This window comes from Candoia aspera, chromosome 8 (assembly GCF_035149785.1).
Source record: "Candoia aspera isolate rCanAsp1 chromosome 8, rCanAsp1.hap2, whole genome shotgun sequence".
NCBI classification, from domain to species: domain Eukaryota; kingdom Metazoa; phylum Chordata; class Lepidosauria; order Squamata; family Boidae; genus Candoia; species Candoia aspera.
The window spans coordinates 68560719-68576210 of record NC_086160.1 but is presented as its reverse complement, the minus strand read 5'-3'; the positions used below and the strand labels follow the sequence as shown (position 1 = coordinate 68576210).

Genomic DNA, 15492 nt, shown 5'->3' with positions numbered 1-15492 from the left:
AAGGGCACCAGATTGATAAATGTTAGAAATACAATGTACTCCTCCTTGTTAACTATTTTTTCCCCAGCCATTACATCTCTCCCAATAAAATGAAAATGCAACCAGGTAAGTTTATTCCCCCAGGCAGATAAGATGCAAGTAGAGGAGATTAAATTGTGACCTCATTGCATGCTTTCAAAGCATGATGAGAAACCCTTTTGTCTTCCTACCATCACATCTCAACTTCTCCAATTTTCACTGTGCAGATATTTCACCGAGCTTGAAACTGTGGTCAATCAGCCAGTCACAGATGTTTTCTACTTCTCTGTGTTTGATGCTGACAACAACCAGCTTGATAGTCAGATGTTCACCATTACTATCACAGCGGCCCAAAGCGTACCTCCGGTTGTTACCTTTTCTGACCAAATTACGGTATGTTAGTAGCCTGTGGGATTCATACTTGCAGGGGACATTTTGAATTGTGAATAGCATTCAATAGAGAAGGGAGACCATTGGGAACCAAGATGCCATGGGGGCCAACAATGAGATGAGGGTCATGATGCAAGGTCCGCCCCTTTTGTTCTCATGTTGTAACATCACACAACTACTTAAGAGTAGGTAAGCTTGGGTTGAAACATCACAGAGTTGGTTTCGGCATTCTGACAAAACTGCCAGATTCTGAAGGCTCCCAAAAGAGCTGTAGTTCTTTAGGACCACAAATTCTTCATCCCTCCTTTAACAAGAAATGTGTGAGACCTTTTTCATTAAAGGATGCCTTTAGTTACTGAGACATTTTCCTCCCAGAAAGGAAATAATTAAAACACTATTCCCCACTATTTCTTCCTTTTGAATGGACCTGCATGTTGGAAAAATAGAGGTTGGGAACCTTACGTATCTCTGGATTGCCTAGATTGGCCAGGGTCATACAAAGGTGCCTTCGGAAACTTCCTGTTTTATTATCTCAGTTCTGGCTTGTTGTATGAAAAAAAAAAGTGAATTTCAGCCTGGAAAGAAGGAGCTGATGGTGAGGAGGAAAGACCTTTCTGCTCCTCCACCTTCTCCATCACCCTTTGCCCACATAAGATTAAAATTGTCCTGAAGGTAGTAATTGTTTAGGCTGTATAGGCAACATTAGATACCAGTAGGACAACTTCAGGCAGGCTTCATGCCAATGGAATCTACCTTTTAACTAGGGTCATGCATCAAACTCAAATAAAACAACATGTTGGCTTATAGAAGTGGCACTATGGGGTAGAAATAATTATGTATCATACTGTAAAACTGTATTATGGAGATGACCCCCATATGAAGTATTTCAGATCAGAGATATTAAGAGATTGGGGTGGGGCTAAGAGAAAGAAGCTTGTTGTTAGTAATGCTCTGAACATTTCTCAGAGATTTACCGGTAGCTCCTGTTCTGTTGGCTGCCCACACTGAGTGGCAACATTGCTAAATCAAATTTCCGGCATAGACCAGAATGTTGCTTTTGTGTTCAGGTGGATGAAGGGGGACAAGTGCCACTCCAGCCTCACCACACCCTTGGCATTGATGCTCGCCTTGCTGAAGAAGGCCTGGTTGTAAAAATCACAAGTCCTCCAAAATATGGGTACATTGAAAACACCAGGACAGGTAAGATGCAACTTCTATAAGAGGGTAGCACAGCAGAGGAGACTCCTAAGGTTGAGCATTGGGCCAAGTCTAATTTTCTTACCAATAATTCCCAAGATAATGGGCCATAAAATTTAAGCCATGAAATAATGGAAGACTTCTCCTGCAGATAGCATGATATTGGCAGAGGAGGCTGCCTCTTGTATCTCTGCCTGACCCATGGTTCTGGTGTTGCCTCCCTCCAATTAATATCTACAGGGGGCAGCTTGGCTTGGGACTTCATGCACCTTCCTGCCATTCACCCCCACCCCAGCCTTCCTTCAGCAAAGCAAAGGTATGATAAATTGTCCCTAAATTTCGGCTTCCTTTTTAGATTAACCACACTCTGAGCCATGGCTTGAACCGGTGGTTAATCTTAATTACAGTTAGTGGAAACAGGATGATTTTAAGCTTTTTTTGACTGACCATAGTGAAAACTGACCACTGTTTAGAGATCGGATGAGCAGATAAACTATGGTTAATCTTAAACAGAAAAAGAAGCTTCTGATTTCCTTATCTGTGCATTGGAGGACAGATAAGGAAGACAAGTGTGAGAGCTGGTTTCATTCTCATAATGCAGACTTTAGCAGCTTTTCAGGTGGTAAGCATAATCATGGCTTTGGGTGATGTGGCAGGAACCAGAAAATTAAAATAAGCAAATGAATTTCAAAATGTTAAACTAAAATTAAATCAAATCTCTTTTAAATATTTTTTAAAAATGGCTGAAACATGGGAGATCTCATGTATGAACACAGAAACCTTGAAGTATGGGCTGTTTTGTAAGATTTGGGCCATATCTGTGATGCAGTTCACCATCTTAATGATATCCTGGTCCTGCATTGATGACCCTTGTTGTAAATCTGCCTTATATTATGGTTAGCCTGGAAGGTTTTTCTAATATCTAAGAAGCTCTTCTTTTTGCAGTGCATAATTAAACTGCAGAATATTTTGCTAAGGAGTGTTGTTGGCTACATATGCAAGACAAAGAATGAAGTTACTGTTTCTGCTTAAGAAAAAAGCAAAATAACTTTAAAAAGAAAAAAAATCCTTTCATATGGGCATCACTTCCCTTGCAGGCAGGCGCCTTGGTTTTGGAAACACAGCAAGCTCCGATTTTTCCTTCTCACTTCAAGATGTGGTGGAGAACCGTATTTATTACTTTCAGAGCGTCCACGAAAGTATTGAACCATCAACGGACACCTTTAGCTTTTATGTCAGTGATGGCTTCAGCCAATCCGAAACCAGCAGTGTCAACATCACTATTAAGGTAAATGAGTTCACTTTTGGTTTTTCATTGGTAAACCATTGTGATAGCAGAGATGGTGTGTTTGGGTTCACACAAAATGCTAAACTATGGTTTGTTTAAACATGGTTTGTTGAGTAAGCCAAAACTGACTCAATTCACACCTCATCTAAAGCACAAACCATGATTGTTATTGATGCTGATAATTGTCAAGGTTACAAGTCAGTAAGTTAAACTCAACAAATCAAGGAGCAATGTGAATCAAGTCTCTCTCTTTCTTTCTCTCTGTATGTATATACAATACAGCACACTAATGTGTATATGTCTATACACACACAGTTATTTCTTTCTTTCTTTCTCAAATTTATATGGGCACCCATCTTACACAAGGCGGCTCTGGGCAGCATACAACTTACACATGCATACCACACGCAAACACATTACCCAGTAGCAGTTGCAGTTCTTGAACACTTTAATGCAAATACTATCTACCAGGAAAATACAAATTCAGGTTGCGGGTTTATTTTGTGAAATACCTTGATGCTTTAAATGCTTCCATTTAGATTTCCATTCAAATGTCTTCAATAATTGGGTAGATGCTGCTGTAAAGCCATATGACTCTGTTATATTTCCATAACCTATTTCCAGATTTTGTAGCTTCTCGTGGCCATTCCTCTTCCTCTTCAAGGAACCTGTTGTTGAAATGCATTTTTCTCTCGTGATTTTCCTTCTGTTCTTGTAGCGCCTGAATGATGAGCCACCTCAGATGCAGCTGGAACCCATCAGTGTGCACGAAAGCACAGGGATAGTGATTCGAAATTCCTCCTTGAGGCTGAGGGACTTAGACACACCTGATGATCATCTGATTTTCTTGGTAACCAAGGCACCCATTCATGGTGAGACATATTATCTTAGTAATGCTGAGGAAGTGCATCAGAGCTGTTCTTCAATAGATTCAGTACTAGAATTGCTGCAAGCACACTTCTCAAACCACGGCTTAGTTGGTCATCTGCCAAATTTAGTAAACAAATTGTGTAGAACGTTCAGAAGAAGCTGTGATGCAAGTTTTTAGCAAATCTCAGCAGTTCAGTTGAGACCTGCAGGATCTAAGTTTTGTCTTAGTATATAAATTATAATTATTTCCTGAGTCAAACCAAGGCCTTTTCACAATGCTCGGAGACAATCTTGCTTCTTCCAAGAAGCTTCCAAGGAATTTGGAAGAAGGTGGAGTTTGTCTTCCTATCACATTAGGTGACAGAAGTAGAGATAATCACTCTTCAGAAACCATCCTCTATGAATTGATGTCATCCTTTTGTAAGATAGGATACTGGTCATCGTTTCCCCTTTTCATTTTATTAGGCTTTAGAGTACAAGAACGAAGGTAATAAGCAGAGCAAATAACAACCCACATCACGGTTTAGCATGATACTTGAAAGCCATTGCTGATAAAAAATAGCTCAGCCAACTTGATAACATATGCTGTTGAGAAATCTCCTATTTTGGGTTTTTATATAGTATGGATTAAAAGGTCTTTGTGAATTTTTATATTGCCACCGTCCTTATTCTGTGGTAAAGGGTTCTATAGGTTCATAAAAGATACTGTGAAGAATAAGTATCTATATTAGGAATAGAATTAAGACATTGAGGCAGTAGGGAGGAAGTGGTTTGTGAGGACCTAATCCGTAATTCTCTACTTACCCTCAGGATATCTGTACAAGAGAGAATCTCATCTGAATTCTCTGGAGAACGGACAAGCTCTTTCTGAGGGATCAACTTTCACCTACCAGGATGTCCTGGATGAACTGATCATTTACAGATTGAACAATTTGCTAGCCCAAACTGACGAGTTCCAGTTTTCACTCTCAGATGGCCTCCACATAGAGACAGGGAAAGTGGAATTTGCTGTAGCCTCGCCAAGGTTGGATCTCCCCAAATTAGTCGTGAACAGAGGCCTGCGACTCTCTGCTGGTATAAAATAAAGAAGTCAATTCTGATTATGCTTTTCTGAAGTCCCCTTATTAAAATTCCTAAATAGCCAAACTTCCTGTTGTCATGACATCATGAAGTCTGGTGCCCCCTCAGCTTTTCCATTTGCTAGTCAGCACACTTGGAAGCCCGCCCATATTAGTCTATAGTGTCCCCACCATAGAGAACATACTCAGCTAAATAATTGAAAACTAGCCAATAGCTGAGTGTAGAGAACTTCGGCCAATTGGCGTTCACTCTTTCAGCCCTAGGAAGGAGGCAATGACAAACCACTTCTAAAATCTTGTCAAGAAAACTGCAGGGACTAGTCCAGGCAATCGCCAGGAGTCAACACTGACTCGAAGGCACCAAATAAATAAATAAGCAAGCAAGCAAGCAAGCAATTTTTCCCAGAATAACTAAGCAAGAAATTTAATTTTGTTTTTATCCATTTGCTTCCATCCTTTAGGGTCTGTGGCAGTCATTACAAACCAGCATTTAAGAGCCACAGATGCTGACTCAGATGACTTGTCCATCCAATACATCATGAAGAAGGACCCAACCTATGGAGTGTTGCACCTGCATAAAAGAGATTCTTTGATGCAGCTCTCAGTCCGGGGGCCAGCAAAAAGCTTCACACAGGCTGATATAAACAAAGGTGGGGTGCTCTCTCTTCTAATAGGTAACATTCTGGCATTGATCTTTGAGCTGCCTCAAAAACTCATGGCCTGTTTTGCAGAAGGAGAAGAAAACAGGGAGAACTTGGCAGGAGTTATTTACAGTATCTTGCATGCAAATAAGGTGTTGCCTTTTTAAAAATCCTGTGTGGCTGATGAATGCTTTCAACTCCTCAAAGGTGCAACCTAAGTTTCCTTTCAGGAATATTCATGACATACCACAAATCTGTTGAGATTATCTTCCCATCTCTGTTCACAGAGACAAGCAGGAATGTGGAGTCCTTGGTGTTCTCTGAGCCTTGTTGTTTTCTTGCAGATGTTTCATTGCCAGACTAGGCAACATCTTCAGTGCAAAGATGTTGCCTAGTCTGGCAATGAAACATCTGCAAGAAAACAACAAGGCTCAGAGAGCACCAAGGACTCCACAGTTCAACCCTGAGCTACAAATATTTGCTTTGATTGGAACAAGGAGGAATCTTAGAACTGGTGGAATTCACGTTTCAGCTCAAATGTCGCCTATTTGTTGATCGTTCCTGTGATATCTGGCAATTGATGACAACAGGCCACGGGACAAAAATGGAATATGCTGAGTTATCTGTGAAATAGGAGTGTGTAAAATAGCCAATAGAAATTTGGATGCACTCCAGAAGGACAGAGTCAAGAGAAGGGTGCAACTGAGCACCATAGCACATCAAAGCCAGCATCTATATATGGGTTTATCTTCTCACAGAGAACTTGGTTACAGACTTCAGAAAAACACAGTAATGCAAGATAGGTTGCATATGTTCTAAGTATTGCTTCTATTCTTTTCTTCTGTCTTCCTACTACAGGACAGGTGGAATACAGCCATGAGAAAGGAGAACCTGTTGGGACATTTGTTTTTGTTTTTGATGTGGCAGATGGAGAGGGAAACAAAATGGTAGACTTGGAATTTTCAATTAATATAACAGGTAAGGCAATAATCCTGTCACAGCTTTGCTTTCTGTAGCAAGACAGAGGATGGCTTTTATTAACTAGAATTAAGGAAATTCTGGAAAAGACTTCAGTTGCGAAGTATGATGGTTAGAATCAATTATGAAGACCATTCAGGGGCTGCACATCATTATCGTTTGGATGATGGAAGCTTTGAAGTTCTTAGAGAATCTGAGCATTTTACCTTCTGCATCCTGCTTAGTACTGATTGATGTTCCAGAGAACAATCATTTGTTCATCACTATATAATTTGTCATGGAATTCCACCAGTTAGTTTTATATTTTGGGGGAATTTCCTCTGAGTTGTTAAATCAGGAGTAAACAGAAATCCACCCTATTCTGGCTTTCCTGAAAATAGATCACATTTGAAAACCATGTTACATGAGAATTAGAACTGAATTAAGTAGTTAAATTAGCCATCTAAAAACCGTTTTTCTAGCTAAAAATGTGCTCCAATTATTTTTGAAAAATGCTTTTAATACAAGCATGGGTACACAATTACATATGCTCATTTTATGATTTTCACCTTAAAAAGTATCTTTAAATTGTGCTTGCAAAGTAAAGCATTGAATTTAGCATTGTGGCAGTAGAGAGAAACTCTATTTTATTCCTGTAGTCATGACTGTCCTGAAATTGGCATTAGTTTAAAAATGCAACACTGGACATTCTCAAGCGTACTTAAAATAAACCAGGTTGGATAAAAGTTTGTTTGCGTAGGGAGGGGTTTTGGTAATGCTGTCTTCTTACATGCCCCCTCTTTCCTTCAAATGTCAGCTTAGTGGAATACTTGAAAATGTGGAATTGTTGGCTTGAGAGAAGGTAAAAGGGAAATGCAATGTTGTTGGTGAAGTTAGGTGGTGATCTAAACATGGACCCTCTGAAACTTAGGATCCAAAGTCAAAAGTTGAACCTCTTTTCCTGCACCCTCAACTGATCCTTGACAGTAATGGAGAGATGGAAGGGCCTACAACTAATTGATTAAGGTCTCTGCAGTCAAGCAACAGACAACCAAGTTTAGAATGACTGAGTAAAATAGTTAGAAAACAACAAGGAGAAAAAGAGAAGAAAGGAAAGTACCTTCTTACCGTTGTCTCCAGTGTTACAAATGTATGGCAAGGCTGCACTTATACGCTATGTACAGTTCTCATTAGTGCATCTTAAGAGGATATTATAGAACTGGGAAAGGTGCCAAATAGGACAATCAAATGATGAAGGGGCTGGAATGGCTCCCTTATAAGGAATGATTACATCACTCGGGGCTCTTTGGGTTGGAACAAAAGAAGATGAGAAAAGGCATGATGTATAAAACTATGTATGGCATAGACAACATGGAGGGAGTTAGGTTTTCCTTCCTTTGTTAGAACTTGAGGCTATTGGTTGAAACTGAATGTAGAGAGATTTAGTACCAACAGAAGGAAATACTTTTTCAAGCAATGCTTAGTTAAGCTATGAAATTCACTGCTAATAGTTGAAGGAGTAGCAACCAACTGGATGGTTTTAAAGGGGTCTGCGAGGTTCACGGGGAGTTGGGCCATCAGTGGCTACCATTGGCTGTGTACTGTACATAGAACTTCCTGAATCATAGAGGGCAAGCCTTAAATACTGGAATGGGCTTTGATCTTCCAGTTGACACTTGTGAACTTCCCAAATCCATCCACTTGTCGACCGTGAGATAGAATAGATGGATCTGTGATCTGACCCTGTATGTCTCCTCTTATATTCACTGCTCCCAGAGGATCGACTGCCTCTGTCCATCACTGTCAACGCTGGGCTAACCCTGGATGAAAACTCTGTGAAAAAAATCACCACCTTTGAGTTGTCAGCCGAGGAGCAGGGTGGTGAATCCAGCAATCTCCTATACAGGATTATTAAACAGCCCCAGTTGGGACACTTGGAGCACACTGCATTACCAGGTTTGCAAGTATTTACTGGTTTTGGAGCAAAGTGAGAACAAAAGCACCCATTTTATTGAATCCATGGGGAATTACAAGGGAATTGTGCTGATTTATTCAGTGACAGAAGTTATGATGCCTGGAGTTTCTCCATTGAAGTTTGACAGTGTTAATAAATGAATGGATACATATGTCTGCTGGACACTTTTGAAAGCATCCCAAGGGTGTTGTGTTGCAGTGGGGGATTTCTGAAAGCAAGTGTAAAGTGGAATAGGGGGAGGTAATTCTTTGGGCTGGAGGACATCCTTGGAATTTTAGAACACATGGTGGATGCTTCTGCTACTGTTTTCTAGGCAGAAGGATTAGCTCCTTCCAACAAGCAGACCTTATCTCCCACAGCATCTACTACATCCATACAAGTGAGGCTGAAGAACATGCTGATATGTTCACTTTCACCGTTTCAGATGGCTTACAGGAGGTCAGTGAATTTTCATTGGTTTCCAAAACATGGTTAGTTTGTCTGTGGAAAGGTGACGTCCAACAAGAATGGTTTGGTTCATAATCCCAATCTTTCTTCCAATAGGTGACCCAGAATTTTGAAATCACTATTAACCCGATTGATGATTCTTTGCCTGTTGTGCAGACTATTGGCATGACTGTGCAGGAAGGTGTGAGGAAAACCATCACAGAATTTGAGCTCAAAGCCACCGATGCGGACACAGAGGTGAAGAAAGGAGCTCTCTTTGTGTTGTTTGAAGCAGTATAGCAGGAGTGGAAATTTTAGTTTCCATCAAGTGGTGTGTTCCCCTAGAAGTGGACAGTCATATGGAACACTTACGTATAAGCATATATCCCATTTTTTGTTTAGGAACTCAAGGCAGTACTGTATATATACGTAGCACTCCGTCCTCCTATTTTTGGCCACAAGAAAAATATTAGATACCTTGGGCTGACCCAAAGTCATCTAGGGAGCTTCCATGGTTGCGGGTGGATTGCAGCCCGTGCCATCCCAATGCCTAACCACTACACCATGGCTGTCTTACATTCTGTAATTTTTTAATGTTGTAAGCCACCTTAAATGTTGGTGTAAACAGAAAGAAGCTGTATATATTCGGTAATAAATAAATACTTTCTCTGCTGATCCAATATTCTGAGATATACTGCCTCCGGAGAAGGGGGAGCGGTTTAGTTGGCAGAACTAATAGACCTTTGAGAAATTGGACTTCCATGAAATTAGCAAATCCTTATTCACAGCCAACTGAGGCAATAACAGTCTGTCCATCCTCAAGTGCTGAGTTTCATAAATTGCTTGTGCATGAAGAACTAAAGACTGGAGGCTACAGAGACCTGGATGTAGTGGGGTCTAGGTTTTGTCTGCAGAGAGTGCAATGACAGAAGTGACTCCATCGCTTCGATGGGATGGTGTCTTGAGACAGGTTTTCAGGGTTAGATCTCTTTGTTCTGATTCCTTGGCAGGAATTAGTGTGTTTTAAGCATGCCTTGCTGGTCACATTTACACATTACACTAAGCTAAAACCTAACCAGCCACTTTACAGCTTAGCAGGATTGTTAAGCTTTGGGTGCTTGTATCTTCCAGACAAGTTTCTCACAGAGTCTTTGTTAACAAGATTTATTGAGCAGGAAAGGATGCAGTTACAGTCACAGAATAATTTCAGCAACTGAATTATTACTTATACAGAATGAATTTATCCCCTGAAATATCTTAGGGCAGACATTTGCTCCATGTCTTCTAAACTGCTTTCCAGTGAAGTGGCCAGGCGGACCTCCTTGCAGACAGTGGAGAACCTTGCAGCTGTTGGTTTACCAGACCATCTCCTGAATTTTCATCAGTCTGTGAACAAACCATTACAGTGTGATGTGAACTCTTCTTTGCTCTTCACACGTTTTGTTCTGTATGCAGGCCAAGTCTGTTACCTTTAGCATTGTGCAGCCCCCACGCCATGGCCAGATTGAGCACACCAATGACGGGCATCATTACCGACAGACCCATGCCTTCACCATGGAGGATATATTCCAGAACCGAATCAGTTACAGTCATGACGGAAGCAATTTTTTAGAAGACCGTTTCACCTTTATGGTGTCTGATGGAACCAATCTCTTTTTTGTGGTGGCAAAGGATGGGAAAGAGGTTAGTGGGCAAGCCAAGGGTCTGTGGACCCAAATTGACTTTCACATACGTGGTACAACTTCTCATGGCTTGTGGCTGTTCAGATGGTAAGTTAAGAAATGCAGCCTTAGTTTTCTCTAGGCCTTTGCATATAGAAAGCTAACAAGTCAGTTAAGGCTTTTGTTCCCTGACATGTTGGAAGAGCAGTAGAAAATATGGAAAGCTGACCATAACCAGCAATCTTAGTAAATTGCTGTGGCTCTATCTTTTATATCTGTAAATTGCACATAAGGACCGTATTTCCTTTAAGGAGCTGTTCAAGATATTAAATAAATTAGAGATGTGAAAAACCCTTTGTAAATAATAATGTATATTTTGAAGTACTGTTTTGAATGACTTATGACAGAAAAGAGGAACGGTGGCATTTTATCCAGTATGGTAAATCTCATGTAGAAATAGATGCTCTGAATATGCATTTTTTCAGATTGTGACTGCTGTGCCCCAGCGGTTTACAGTAGAAGTTCTTCCTGTGGATGATGGGACTCCAAGGATAGTCACTAACTTGGGTCTTCAGTGGCTGGAATATATGAATGGCAAGGTGAGCTTTTATGTCTGATTTGTTTCAAATTAGGCAACTCTATCTTTTTTAACTTGCACAAAAAAATAGGAAGATGCAGAACCAGAAATAAATACCTTGTTTGATTCTAAGACAGAAAGATGCAACTGTGGATATTTCAGGCAGACTTTACACATCACTCTAAAGCATGAGTTGTTTTAATTATGGTTTATTAATTAAGCCACAATGGTGAGATTTACACAACATATTCCACCATAAACCATGAGTTGAATTACGTTCATCATTCCATCCTCATATGGAATGAATGGAAAAAAAAATGGCCCACATTTTTGGTTTCAACCACTTTGGTTGCGACAGCAATTAACCAACCAGCTTGTTGCCCGAGCCTGTCATTGTGGGCTGAGAGAAAGCAACTGGCCCAAGGTCACCCACCTGGCTTTCATGCCTAAGGCGGGACTAGAACTCACAGCTTCCTGGTTTCTAGACTGGAGTCTGATGTAATACTGTAAATCTCTCTCTGCTTACAGCTTAGTGTGATGTGTGAATCCAGTCTTGCTTTTTCATTGATTTGTCAAATTACAATTCCATTCTGGGCACATTTGGAATTAGCAACAAATGCCCATCAGGTTGGACAGAAAGGAGAAGAGAGAGATCATTTCATTTTTATCCCTGCAACCCTGTCTTTAGTCCTTTTGCCCAATCTCCCGTCTGCCTACCCCTCTTGCTGTAAGGGGGCTCCATGCCTACCTAGAAATGGGACACAGCCATTTGCTAAGGTGGGGTAAAGTCAAGGATTAACTTTGGGAAATTTGCTGGTGAGGAATTGCTCAGCTTCTGGCTTCATCTTACTGACTTTCTCAGGATCATGCAGAAGTGTGCTGATCTTCCTTACAGCTATGTCTTATTGTTGACTTCCTCTGAGGCAACAGCATTGCTAAATATAGCTGGCTAAAATTGACTGAAAAATGGTTAAGTACTCCAAGCAAAAGACTGGATGGTGTATGTTTGTGTGTGTGCATGTGCAAGTGTGTGTCTCTTACTGCTGCCAGCCACTGTGATGAATGGAATAGACCTTGGCTGTTTCTTACATCAGCGGTTGTGGCTAAACTAAGCCATCCATCTTACACTGTAAGGCTAAAGTTCCTGATAACACTGTTCCTCCCCACCCAATGCTCTTGTTCCATAGACTGTGGGCTCTGATGTCTTATTCCGTTGCTAATGGCATTTGCATTCCTAAAGTGGGAAGCTCTGATAGATTAATTGCTGTGATTAATCAAGTGGTTCCGCCATCACCAGTGAAGAGGCATAGGAATGGAAACAGATTTTAATTGCAAGCTGAGTAGGGTGCTCATACACACCACACATATCAATAGTGGGAAGAGTGACAAACAAACCAAGGATGCAGATGGCTTTAAAGACATTTGCACAGATTGCTTTTAGAAGGTCTGAAGTCTGCTTTGGGACCTGCTTCTTCCAGATCTATCTGAAGATTTTGCATTTAGGCCCCGGAATTAAGAAAATAGGCAATAGCACAGCACCAGAAGATCTGAAAAGGCTGAAGAGAGCCTGGGTGACTCAGTGATGAAGGTGTTGTTGTAGAACCAGGAAGACTGAGGTTCAAATCCACCCTAAGCTGTGGAAGCTCATGGGTGGCTTTGGGCTAGTTATCTTCTACATCACCAGGTTGTTGGAAGGATACAGCGAAAGATGATCCCCATGTAAGCTGCCTTAAATAAACAAGAATAGCAAATGCCCAAAAGGTAAGGCAGAAAGATTTGATTAAATAGTCATTGGTGGTATAGTGATTAAAGGGTCAGATATGGACCAGAAAGACTGAGGTTGAAGTCTTCACTTCATCACAGGAATTACTGGTTGGCTTTGGAACAATGGCAAGGGGGAAAAAAAGGAATACAGAGGAATCCCCTTGTATGTGAGTTTCCAGAATTTACATGGGTTAGGGATTATGGTACTTGTAATCCAAGACATCTATAAGGTACCAGATTGGGAAAGACTGTGCTAGTAGGCTTTCATTTTTAAAGCTCAGTGTTTATAGGCTCTTCTTCACTGGTTTCTGGTCTTCCATCCAGCCCAAAAATCTCATCACTAAAAAGGAGCTCTTGACTATGGACCCTGATACAGAAGACAGTCACCTGATCTATGAAATAACAACAGGGCCCAAACATGGTTATGTGGAGAAGAAATTGCAGCCAGGAAGGATGGTGACTACCTTTACACAAGGTATAAGCCAGCTTGGCATTTGCTTTTCGGTGTCATGCCTCTTTACTGAGTGTAGTCCTTTTCTGTTGGAGGAATGGAAGGACGCGCTGGATGAACCTGGGTAATACAGAGATGTCTCTCATTAGAGCTGACTGAACATGACCCACCCACTTTGTTGGCAACAAACCCACTTAAGACTGAAAATAGCAAAGCAGAACTGAATTTGACAGTCAGGGAGGACATCTCGGGAGCCATCTTTGTGTTTTCTTTAAAAGTTTGTAGAAGAATAAATATAAGAACTTAAGGAGGACTGTGCTGGATCAGGTTAAAAAATGTATCTGTTCCAACATCCTGTTTCCAGAGTGGCTATAGACTAAAGTCAGAAGGGGAGATGAATCACCATCTTCAGCTGATTCCTAGCAAGTTGCCATTGATAGCCTCAGGGCACTTCCACAGGGCCATCAGTTTCGTCCTCAGGAATATTTTTGAGGCTCCCCACAAGCGATCTCATTCCTGCCTTCTTACAGTGCTGTGCATCAGTCTGTCTTCCCTTCAGTGGCTGGGAGGAGGTGCAAAAACTGGGAACCAACTAGAGTCCCCTCTTGTCAACATCCTTACTTTGCTGTGTTTGTTTCTGTAGCAAATAAAAATAAAAAGTCAGTCACTACTGAGCCACATTTCTACCCATTTTAAGGCATCCAGTGTGGACATACTGTATATACATCACATGAGGAAGTTTATAGGGTTAGTTTTTGTCTTTTACTTCTCCTGAAACTCCCAAATATTTAACCTGATGGGAAGCCTCTAAAGTTCTCAGATTCAGAGGAAAAGAGAGACATTTCCCATCCATATCAAGCTTCAGTTTATACAGCTCTTCTGTAATCTCAGTACATGCCTTTTTATGGTGCTGTGGTTCCAGTCTGCGGCATTTGTTCTGGGTTTTTTGTTTTGTTTTGTTTTGTTTTTTGCAACTCTAAAGTATCTTTTTGAAACCCAATGATCAGTATTCCAAGTGTGGCCAGATAGAACCTTAGAAAAGAATCAAAATATGGGCAGTCTGATTTTCACTTTCTTTCCTAACGATGCACAAAATAGAGTCTGCTTTTTTTGGTTGCTCACTTGAGTCAGCAATTTCATTGAATGCTGCAGCCCCAAGAAGCTTGTTTCTTCGGTCATCCGCCCCATTAAACTCTAGATGAAATGAATAGTTTTCTCCAACATGGATCGTTTTATAAAATGTTCCATTTATAGGCTGAGATATGGTGAAATCCTTTCTGAGCAACAGGGATTGTTCCATATCCAAAAACTAGGTCAGCATGGAGGCTATTCTTATGGTTTGCAAAGGATGCAAAAATTCTCTTTAATTCCTGGATTAATTCACTGAAGTCTTTTTCTAACAGAGGATGTGAATTTGGGATTGATCCAGTATGTGCTGCATGAAGAGAACATTCAAAAGACAGAAGATAGTTTTCAGTTTCTGGTGAAAGACAGCAAACCCAGCATTGTCACTGACAATATTTTCCATATTCAGTGGTCTCTTATCTGCTTTCAACATATGAGGTACCCTGCTTAACAGCTTTTTCTTAATTCAACATAGAAATGTAATTATTCAGCCATTTGACTGAACTCTCACAGCTGTGATGCCACAGAATGTTCATAGTCAGCAGCTAGCATGTTCCTTCTTTCCCACAGATTGTTGTTTTAACTGTACCTTACTTCAGAAAAAATAATTGGGTCATATTTTAAATAAACTCATATGAAAAATCACTTTGAACTGAAGTAAAAACTTCTGGAAGATCAGGTGACACAATGAGTTTTATGCTGTTTCTAGAAGGCAAAGATGCTAGAAAGACTCAAGGTTCCAAAATGAAATGTCAGGAAGGCATGGAAGTAGCAAAGTTACAGGACAAGAAATCTATACCTCAGTGTTCCTCAACCTTGGCAACTTTAAGATGTGTGGGCTTCAACATGCTGGCTGGGGAATTCTGGGAGTTGAAGTCCACACATCTTAAAGTTGCCATGGTTGAGAAACACTGCTATACACAGTGGAGAAAGAAATAGGAAAGGAAATTGGAGCACATGACTAACTGTATCTGAGCCCAGAAATTAAGCTGGATTAGGCTTGGTTAGTGCTTGGATGGGAGGCCAAGAGAGACTTCTAGGACTGTCAACTGTAGAATGGAAAGTTAAAAAAT

At 40.7% G+C, this 15492-nt stretch overlaps 1 protein-coding gene across 1 annotated transcript in view; it reads left to right on the top strand.

Moving 5' to 3' along the window:
• The window catches only part of FRAS1 (Fraser extracellular matrix complex subunit 1), a 175422-nt gene that overhangs the window by 117305 nt on the left and 42625 nt on the right, over positions 1–15492 (top strand). The window contains exons 32-45 of the mRNA XM_063310434.1: positions 246–411; positions 1476–1608; positions 2703–2893; positions 3612–3765; positions 4574–4837; positions 5304–5492; positions 6342–6461; positions 8217–8396; positions 8729–8853; positions 8959–9099; positions 10297–10524; positions 10988–11101; positions 13168–13318; positions 14698–14857. Coding sequence (XP_063166504.1) covers positions 246–411; positions 1476–1608; positions 2703–2893; positions 3612–3765; positions 4574–4837; positions 5304–5492; positions 6342–6461; positions 8217–8396; positions 8729–8853; positions 8959–9099; positions 10297–10524; positions 10988–11101; positions 13168–13318; positions 14698–14857 — 2316 coding nt within the window. The remainder of the gene's footprint in view (positions 1–245; positions 412–1475; positions 1609–2702; positions 2894–3611; positions 3766–4573; positions 4838–5303; positions 5493–6341; positions 6462–8216; positions 8397–8728; positions 8854–8958; positions 9100–10296; positions 10525–10987; positions 11102–13167; positions 13319–14697; positions 14858–15492) is intronic.